Source organism: Triticum urartu, chromosome 7A, assembly GCF_056163025.1.
Source record: "Triticum urartu cultivar PI428250 chromosome 7A, HENAU_Tu73, whole genome shotgun sequence".
NCBI classification, from domain to species: domain Eukaryota; kingdom Viridiplantae; phylum Streptophyta; class Magnoliopsida; order Poales; family Poaceae; genus Triticum; species Triticum urartu.
In genome coordinates, this window is record NC_141879.1 from 744356209 (window position 1) to 744366984 (window position 10776).

General features: G+C 43.6%; 1 protein-coding gene across 1 annotated transcript; it reads left to right on the plus strand.

Annotated features, from left to right (window-relative positions):
• Nucleotides 1–422: 422 nt before the first annotated feature.
• Nucleotides 423–10434, plus strand: LOC125525801 (toMV susceptible protein tm-2-like). Its single transcript, XM_048690808.2, has 3 exons — nucleotides 423–699; nucleotides 5065–5330; nucleotides 8000–10434. Exons 1-3 carry the CDS (start codon nucleotides 442–444, stop codon nucleotides 10152–10154), a joined length of 2679 nt encoding a protein of 892 aa, XP_048546765.2. The 5' UTR covers nucleotides 423–441; the 3' UTR covers nucleotides 10155–10434.
• Nucleotides 10435–10776: the final 342 nt, after the last annotated feature.

Consider the following 10776-nt stretch of genomic DNA (forward strand, 5'->3'; position numbering starts at 1 on the left):
TTTTTACTTCTGGTTCTTTATACTACCTTAACAGTTGATGAATAGATCGGAAAATTTTCCTCGAATTTTTTTTTACTAGTATATGTCAAGATGCGAATCTATATATATACAATGTAATGTCAACCACATCCACATGGGCCGGCTGGCTGTCATGCTCAACCACCCTCTGGGCAAACTAGTACTAGTTAACAACATAGATTCTCCCTTTAGCCAGTGGCACCTTTTGTCCAATATACAAACAAACTGATAAGCTCAAGAGGCTAATTAACTAGACTAGCATCTGCAGCTGTCTGGTGGTTGATCCATCGAACATGACTAACTACTAGGTAGTTAGGTCAACGAGCCCAACAAGTACTGTCTAATTAAGCTCTTCATATGTACTAATAGACTCTTACAGGCTCATTTTGTAGCACTCAGCTAGGGGTATTAGCTAGCTAATCCATGGCAGTGGAGAGCGCGATCATGGCGGTGCTCTCCAAGCTTGCCGCCCACGAGGCCGAGGAATTGCGCCGGATCGGTGATGACACGGCGCTGCTGCGTGACCGGCTCCAGTGGCTGCAGGCATTCCTCCGTGACGCTGACCGGAAACGCCGGGTGGGCATCCCTGTCGACGGGCTGAGCCTTGTCTGCCTGCGCCCGATGCGTGACATTGCCTTCGACGCCGAGGACACCCTCAATGACTTGATCTTCCACCACCAGGTGCCTCCGATCCCCACCCCTGATTATTTTGGGCCTGCATCAAAACAGGTTCAGGCATGCAAGATCTAGCTCTAGAGCTTGGCTCAACCTGAACAACAAATATGTAAGAAATAATTCTGGATCTTTTTTTCTTTAACCATGCGTCCAAATTCTGAACCGTTTTCATCTTTGGATTTCTCGCGTCGAGATCTTTAAAATTAGATCCCATATTGATAGGTTTCCACAAACTTTTTTCCATGAAAAAACCCAAAGGAAAAAACGAACCGGAAGCACGGTTTTTTCAAAAAAAATATTGAAAGAGGCACAACTGTGCTTCCCTTGATAGCAAATATGTGCCTTCACGGGATGCAAATATGTACCTTTCGCGAAAAAACGCTTTTTTTCCCCTTTCCCGAGCCTCTAGCGGAAGGAAAAGTAAAAAAGAAAAGGTGATTTTTTTCAGAGAGGGGCAGCTCATGAAGCAAATTTTTGATCCCACAAGAAGTAAATCAGTGCCTCTCCCGATAGCATAAAAAAGAAAATGCATTTTTTTCTTTTAGAAAAAATCGTCTATCTGAAAAAGAAAAGAACGCGGAAGCAAATATGTGTCTCTACCGTAAGTAAATATGTATCTCTCGCGGGAGCAAATCCGTGTCTCTACGAGAAGTAAATCTGTGCGTCTAGCGGAAGTAAGAAAAAAGCGTGATTTTTAGCGCATTTTTTTCAAAACCTAGTGAAAACTGGGCAAATAGTGAAAAGCCAAAAAAACATTTAGAACCCGAAAACACGTACAGAAAAAAAATCCGGAGGGAGCACCCGGCACACGACACGTGGTGGCAGCTGAGAACACGTCAAGTGGCGCGATCTCAGCCCACCAAAAGTGATCCTTGCGGTGCTCCCGCAACGAGTACTCGTTGATTGGTTGCTCCCACACTTTGCGGTTGTGGATTAGTATCGCCTTTTCGCTGCGGGCCAAAAACCTGACTCTATTGGCCCATTTTCAGTGCCAACTTACGGCGTAAAACACATCTTGGATCGATGTCCTCTGAGTCGCATTTTTCATTTTGCCTGCCTCGGCAATTTGTTCTTCCGCGGGGGTGATTGGTTGGTGGGATGACTGCAATTGTCAGCAAAAATATGGTATTATGGCAAAATAGCAAAATATATTAAATCAAGTTGGAAACCAAGTTTAAAAATATGCCATGAAATGATGAGATTATCGTGCTATCTATGGGTCTTGTCCTCTCCATTTAGACAACCTCGTTACGGAAGACATCCACTACAATCATCAGTTCTTTTTTCTACAATGTCAAAGAAATAGACCCACCTATGGTACACATAAACGGAGAGTATTATTCATTTGTGTGCGAATAAAAAAAGTACATGCATATATTTTATATTTAATCAACATAATTAACTATAAAGGGCAACTAAAGTATTATGTACTAACTATAAGTATTTGTAACTACAATTATCTGATAAATAGTATATGATAGCAAAATAAGTAACAACTTTATTTAGCAAGAATACTCTTAGCTTTTTCTGTATATACACACATGTAGCATCTAAAACATTAATTATTTATTAATGTATCAAATTTAAAGCTATCAAATTTCAAAAATAATTATTTAGCTAGTTTAATTACAATTAACGAGTTTCTTAAGAAAATTAATTCGTAACAAATATATTTAGCAACTATAAGTATCAACTATATTCAGCAAGATTAATCTTAGCAATGGAGGCAGTAATTATGTAACCCTAGGTAGTCACTCAAACATATGTAACCATTCAAACATATGCAAATATCCGAAACCGAGCTAGTGTGTCATCGACACAAAGGACAATTGAACAAATAGTTGTATCTACAAATGGATCTAGCTCAGGTCAGGGACTAGGTCGTGGAATTGGGTATCATTCTCTAGGCCATCTAGCACTGACGACTACTCTGGACGATTCAGACTCGGAGAAGTCATGCGGTCACCGAATGTGATGACGCAATTAGGAAGCCTGATATGTGCACGACGCATCGTCCTCTTAACCTATGATGCACCGCCACCTGAGAGTCGTGGGGTGGCCCAATCCATGCGTGTCACCATTGGAGAAGAAGGTGAGATGATGCATGAGAGGAGGAGAGGTAATGGAAGGAGGAGAGGAACTGCACAACGTATCATTTGGGATGGAGGAGAGCCGACGCATATGAAGTCACTATGGGTTAGAGTTTTTACATTCTTTTTCAATAAACCGCTAGGACTTATATAATGCCCATATAAGTTCCCAAGACGGGCCGAATAGTGGACCATCTCAAAACAATATGAACTATGCGATATAGGCCTTCCTTGTGGCCCTCTTATGATTATTTCCGAGATAGACCTCTATTCATGTCTCCCATGGAATGCTTAGATTTATTTCAAAACAAGGCTAAGGGGGGAAGTTCCCTCCCTTAACTTTCATTGTTAGGTAGGTGGGGAGATTCGAACCCAGGTGGCTTGAGTGGAAACAGAACACACTCGGCATTGTACTAGGAGGCTCTCCCCCAATGCCTACATTTCCGAGGTGGTCCTTTCTGCACTAGGCTTTCATTGACGGAGACCCATGAACCCCTACCTCTAATAGACCTTTTCATGGTGAGCATTTTTTGTTTGTCTCAAAAGTCCTGCCTGATATAGCACTTTGTGCAGTAGTGGATAGATTTTTGCATTTCATGGCAACTTCTCGTATACAATGAAGATAATTGGAACGAGATAGTGGCTCATTGTTTCTCCCAAACACAAGGTAGATTTGTTGGGGTCCCTAGTGAAAGAGTTTGTAGCACATGGCAAATTTCCCCCTTAGTGAGAAACCAAGGTATCAATCCGATGAGCCAACTGCGCTTTTGCAACAATGGCTATGTTTTGCAACATAATTGAAAATTCACTTGTGTCTCCATCAGAACTAACAAGCGTGTCAACCTTGCTAGTCTTGCTAGTTGCACAAGGTAACTAAAACATAATAATGCAGATAATATTTTTGTATTTTGAAATAAAACAAAAGTGTGTTTAAAAGATGTCCGGAGGTGATTCTTATGCTAAAAATGGACTGGGGTTCATAGGTTCACCAAGTGCATATCCCAATACATAAAAGTGTAGTAAGTAACATAATCATGTGAAAAGTGGACAATGAAATATTTCATACTCATGCCAAACATATGGATGTGTTGATTCTACATAGGTAGTATGTCTAGATAATATTAGACCGAGATACCCTCTGCATCTTATAGCTTGATAGCCCTGTCATAGATCAAGATCCCTCTGCACCATCTAGAATTGAAGTGTAAATACAGGTAATTGTTTGAAGCAAGATGGAATAATGTTATTTATGGTACCCAACCGAATCCTCTAAACTTTTACTCTTATTGTGGTAAAAATTCAATACATGCCTTCCTCATTTTCTGTCACTGCAGTAGTTTATATGCAATATTGAACCCAACTAATCCACACCTCTCCCACCACTGATTACCGATCTAAACTGGCCAAGGGTAAAAAAAAGCAATCGCGGAGAAATATACATTTGAAGATTAAACATAAATACATCCATGAATCCAAACATAAAGAAATAGTTCATCACATGATCTACATCACAATGGAAAATTACATCTAATAAACCATAATCATGTAGGGCAGCTCATATGATTATTGTATTGAGCATCAAAAGGGAAGAGATTACATCTTTACTATTGTCATGAACCCGTAGTTTATGGTTGGACTACTCACAAATCATCTTGGGTCACGAGGACCGATGTTGGTGACGATGGAGATGAATTCCTCTCCGATAGAGTACCAGAATGGCGGTGGCGAAAAAATGCATGATACATTGGGGTAGGGTTTTCCCGTACATAAATACTACCGGCCACCAGAGCCATCCACAGGGTGCCCACAGGGCCTAGGCGCCCTTGTAAGGTGGGAGTCTATGGCTTGTGGGGCCCACCAGGGCAGAGCCATGGCGCCCCAATCTTGTTCTGGCACAAAAATCGCTCTCCTTTTTTACATTTTCTGGGACGTTTTATATAACGATTTCCTGAAATTCCAAAAATTGCAAAAAACATGAACTTACACTAGGCACTTGATCAAGATGTTAGTCCAATAAAATGATTAAAAAACCATATGACCAAAAGTGTGTAGAAGTAATAGCAAAGTAAAATGAATCATACAAAATATATAGATACGTTTGAGACATATCACTCATATATGTGTTATAGAATATTAATTGATTCTAGACATGACAAAGACAAAGTCAATGGTTACCCTACTTCTTTAAGAGATATACAGATAGCAGGTTTCAATTTTTATACCATATACTGGTCTAGCATGATTGTTACTCATGCATGTCTTTTCCAATCATTATTAGCAGGTTGCTTCAAGAAGCTGTGGTTATGAAAGCCAGAAAACACCGATGAGATACTTTGTTGACGTCTTTTCTCGGATGGCAAATCGAAGCGAGTTGACCAGTCAAATCAAAAGAATTAGAACAGCACTTGACCAGATCTTGGATAACCAAAAGTGCTGCAGGGGCGAGCATATATCAACGATGGCACTGAAAGCTTCCACCATGGCCATTGCAGCATGGTATGTGACACCGGTGGCCCTTACAACTTCCACCGTGGCCATTGAAGCGTGGTACGTGACCACTATATTGACTCTATAATTTTATACTAGTAATCATTGTTGGGTCTTATATAACCACTAGTGGCTCTCACAACTACCACCTGTTAGTTTACTATAGTGGAAGCCTGTAAGTAGCAAAAAAAGAACACTCTCTTGGTACGGGATAAAAACGCTCCAACTGCAAATGGAGCAATCATACCTCGAACTATATAAATAGGTACTCCCTCCGTCTAAACGCTCCTATATTTCTTTACAGAGGGAGTACACATGCATGTTATTGTAATTAATTTTTGTTTATCAAGTATCATTTCACACAATTTTTTTTTGAAAAGAAGCCTCTACACCAGGACAATGCATGCAGCTATATATTATTAAGAATGCAAAATTTAGCTGCCGACCAAGACCCAGAAATAAAGCGAAAAGAAAACCTAATGTCGCATGCCTCGCGACAGTAACTCCCCCAAATAGCCACTAACTCTATGTTACAAGATGATATCAAAATGAAAAATACACAACTTCTAAGCTACGCCTTCAAGAAGTAATCGTCGTACGTGCGCCGATGATGGCGGGTCCAACACAAGGTTGAACTCTGGATTCTCACCCCAAAGTCTGGCTTTAACCCACCACCTTCAGCAAGGTCACGACACAGACGCGCATTGACATAGCCTAGTTAGAGATCTTGTGTTTCCATCAGAGTGCACAAACTTGTCATTGAAGCCATCTGTACCATCATCCCTTATCCCGCAACCGACGCCTCGATAATCGGATACCTCTGGAGAAGAAACCGGAAGACAACGACGTCCCGTACCACCTGCCTCCCGCCACTATCACACCACCTTTGATCCAGCAGCAACAGGCTAAACAGGACACCTTCGCCAGAGCCACCGTGCATCACCTGCCGATAGCAGGCATGGCTTGATGCCTCCACATGAGACGTCGTGCGTAGCATTCGCCGGTGGCGCATCCACTAGCGGTTTCACCTGCCGGCGATAGCCATTGCCCAATGTGTCTGAAAGAGACGCATGTTTCACCTATCGAGCCGCATCGAACCCAATATTTTGATGGACTGGACGTCCGATATCGCCACCAGCCTTAGAAAGGTCGTCCCACCTTAAGATCCAGTCTCTGAGTCGCCCACACGACCATGAAGTCCGCCGCCATCGAAGAAGAAGGGCCGCCACCCGAATGGGCGCTACAGGAGCACCCACTGCCGCGCCACCCGCTGTCGTCGCCCATACAACGGCAACCGCCGCCGCGACTGTTAGATCCGGGCACTAGGGCCCGAATCCCACGCGCGATGTCCCTTGGTCAGCTGCGCTCGGCCTCCCGTCGCGTTGTCGAGTAGGCCGCCACCAGATCCGCATTCGGGTCAACATCCGTCGGGCGATCCCCTCGCTCCAGGCCAAAGCCAAGCCACACCGGCGCTACGAGCAGCTGCTCCGTGGCAGCCGCCGCACGGCCGACCTTGCCACACTACCCAGCCCGCCAGATCCACGGCTGATCCGCAGGCCACGCACCATCGCGAATGCCCGTGACTAGCCGGAGAAGGGCCTGGCCGCCGCCTTCCCCATAGCCATCCGGACTTTGCCGGAGGGCGCCTCAGGCGGTGGCAAGGGGAGGAATGTGCAGCGGAGGGAGGAAGGTGCAGCGGGTGGTGGCGGAGGAGGGAACCGGCGGCGTCGTTGGGTGGCAGCTAGGCTAGGTCGTGAGTCGCTTGGGTGACATTTCACACATAGGAGAGTAGGAGATTATGAGTACATGCTCGGCATCTAGGGTGCACACATATAGCTTATTACAAAAGCCATACCTTGGGGACAAACTAGTTGGTAACATAAAGTGCCGGAAAGGTAGGAGGAAAACAAAACTCGAAGAGAACACTCACTTTATCGGAAAAAAAGAGAGCACTCAAGATGCACCGCTAATGTCTCCGACACCCATCAAGCCCCCATCACAAGCTCACGGTTCTCCTGTCCCTAATGTGAACACAGATTTTTGAGATAATGTGTTCATGTGCATATAGATAGTACAAGAAATGTAAGCTTCGGCTTACGAAAATACGACAATATTTCTAGAAAAGACATACTGATCAACACAGAGCGAAGCCCCAACCAGGATAAGAGAACTCAACTTTTTATTTAATCTTAACAAACAATCACCAAAAAAAATTATTAGAGTATATAAGTTAGATACCACATGGAAAATTAGACATCCATCATGATAAAAAAAATCCTGGTCAAATAATAAATACTTATTGGTGTCGAGCAATATTTTGACTTGCTTGCCTGCTCCCTTCCCATGCTCCCATCCGTGCTCCCACCTAATCCAATGGTTGTCTTTCTCCTTTTTTTCTTTCTAATCTAATCATCTCCCCCCCTGATTTTAAGGGGGTGGCCGGGCCTTATTTTGTTCCAATCAGATCAAGCCACGTATGCGGGAGCACGGATGGGCACACGAGAAGGGAGCAGGCAAGTCTCGTCCCTTTAGGTAGAATTAATGTCGTTAGTCAAATGAAAGGATGTGTTTAAGCTCTCTCCTGGACTCAAATATGGGTCTCTCGTGCATATGAATTACATCTTTCTCGATATTTACCTTGACAATATTACATAATTTTTAAGCACAAAAAATATAAGAACGCATAATAACTGTGTGTGTGTGTGTGTGTGTATGTACTCAATGAACAGGCGGGATGACCTGGAGAATGTTGTGGGATTTGACAAGGACATGGAGATTCTTAAGCGGATGTTGGTCCATAAAGATGAGGATAGTCACCACCAAATGTTCATATCCATTGTTGGGGAGAGTGGTGCAGGGAAGAAAACACTCGTAAACCTTATTTGTGATCAGATATGTACAGAGATGGATGTTTTAATCAGGTACAACATGATGCCCGGTTCCAGCACAAAAGATCTCCTCAAAGATGTGTACAAAATGGCATTGCGTCAATCTGCATGTCGGTGTCATGAGATGGTGGTGGAAGAAGATACTGATAGTATAAGTGAAAAGATCCATGGTTTGCTTAGTACAAAAAGGTACTTATTGATCCTCGGTGGGATTTCCTCCAAAAGCACTCTCAGTTGCGTGAGAGCGAGCTTGCCCGACAGTGGCAATGGAAGTCGTGTGATGCTCATCTTGGACAGTGAAAATGAAGAAGTCGCTTGGCATGCTAATACCATGAATAGAAATGGCTTCAATGGAGTACACCTGATGAGCCCATTGGATCAAGCAAGAAGTGCACAACTATTCTTTTGGAGAGTGCTAAGAAAAGCACAGTATGAGTCATGGTTGTCAGCCAGCGAAAAGCAAAGAAACCGGAATGATGAGAGGTATGGTCGACATTATGAATCACCAGGAATGATTGGGAATGAGCAGGAGGAGGAGTATCGAGATAATGATTTTCAGAGAAATGTTCATAGTGTGACGGGAGGACACCCCATGGGCATACTGCTTCTGGCTGGAATGCTTCGGTTCAAGGAGAAATCAACTCAGTGGGGTGTAGTGTTACAACAACTCATGTCTGCAAGGTATCCGCAGCAGTATCCACATCAACAAATGTCCAACACAACAAGAAGGGCGATAGAGAGCATCTTCTGGACGAGCTTTGAGGATCTCCCCAATGATCTGAAGTCGTGCTTCTTATACTTCGCCGCCTACCCCCAGGACACATGGCAAGATGCTGATGAGATCGTTCACATGTGGATAGCAGAAGGCTTCATCAACAAGAGGCCATCACAACATGGGAAGACTCTAGAGGAGGTCGGGCATGGCTACCTAAAGGAATTGGTCTTGAGATGCCTTCTTCAGCTGGAGGAGAGGAAGCTTGGCCATGGCATTGGGGTAGTCAAAGTTCATAGAAGCCTTCTGGGGTTCCTGCAGTCTGAGATTTCCAAGGTTGGCTTCATGGATATTATCCACAATGTTAAATATAATGTCGTTTCGCCGCCATCAATGCGCCGCATCTCTGTCCAGAGTGATTGTATACCGATGTATACCACCTACCAAAAATTCCCAAAGTTGCATTCCTTCATATGTCACATTGATGAGAAGAAGCACAAACAAGTTGAAGCTCGGCAGATGTGGACAAAGAAGAAGAGTGTTCACAATGATATCAAGTTTCTATGCTGGTCAAAGTTTCTTCATGTAGTCTCCTTGAAGGGGCTGATGCTTGAAGCTCTGCCGTGTGAGCTTGGTGACATGATCCAGCTGCGATACCTATGTGTCGACAGCCCCGACCTGCACATTCTTCCATCCAGCATTGCCAGGCTACTCAACTTGCAGACGCTCGACATCAGAAATACCCAGGTAGAGGAGATTCACCAGGATTTTTGGAAGATCAAGACTCTTCGTCATGTGCTTGCAAAAACACTGGCACTTCCTGCAATGCCAATGCCACTAGGTGTGGAAGAACAAGAAGATGATGAGGTTGGTAGTGAGCTACAGACGCTCCACGGCGTAAGGCCTGCCTCCTCGGGGTTGGGAGAGTGGACCCCGTTGAACAACAAGATGACAAGAAGCCTACGGTCATTTGAGATGCATAGTTTCCAGTATGCGGGACACGGAGGACCTATGTTTGAGGCTGCTCTCCATAACATGTATCTCCTTGCCCACCTGAGTCTACAAGGTGATGAGATTCCTTCATGCGTCTTCACCAACACATGCCTTCAGAGCCTCGAGACCATGGAGCTACATGGAAACGTGAGGTGGGATGACATCGTTCCAGTGGTGGATCTTCTTCGCAAGGTCCGTCCAAACCTCGTGCAAATCAAAATGCGAGATATCAATGAGGTACCTAAAATCATCAAGCAACAACTAGGAACAATACTGATTGGAGGTGATTAGAATATGCAGGCTTTGTATGCCTTCTCAATGCTCGTGCAAATTATGTTTTCCTACTTATGGCTTAATTTTGTGCTTTCTTCAATTCATCAAGGGAAACAAGACTCGTGCAAACCGTACGGCGAAAGAACCAAGCTGCATGTGGCATGATTTGGCGTGTTTTGCTTTTATTTTCTCTTCCAAGTGTTCTTCGATTAAACAATATGCATTTAATTTGTTTCTTGTTATGACTTGTTTGGTTCGAACAGAATGTATCCATTAATCATGTGTTGTTGTGCATGAATCGTTTACGTATGTGAAATAGAAAACAAGAAAATGAGTGCATTTGCATTCAGATGCCTTCTTGGGTAAGGTCCCTTGATTATTTCATATGAGCATTTAGTAGGCGAAGAGACAACACTTCCTCTGCTACATGCTTTTGAGTGTATGTTCATGTGTTTCTTATAGAAAAACTAAGGTAGCCTAGTCTACTTAGACAAACATATGGAGCAAGGATGTGTAAGTTTCTTGTTCTATGATGCGATCCGTACAAATTCTTTCATAAGTAAAGCATGTGTATTATGTTATGTAGTACACACTATGGATATATTGTCATGTGTTAGTTCCTTGAGTTGTGATCATCAAA

Coding starts and splice junctions, on each gene's coding strand:
- LOC125525801 (XM_048690808.2), top strand. CDS start 442: ATGGCAGTGGAGAGCGCGATCATGGCGGTGCTCTCCAAGCTTGCCGCC. Junction 700..5,064: donor ACTTGATCTTCCACCACCAG/GTGCCTCCGATC, acceptor CATTATTAGCAG/GTTGCTTCAAGAAGCTGTGG. Junction 5,331..7,999: donor ACCGTGGCCATTGAAGCGTG/GTACGTGACCAC, acceptor CTCAATGAACAG/GCGGGATGACCTGGAGAATG.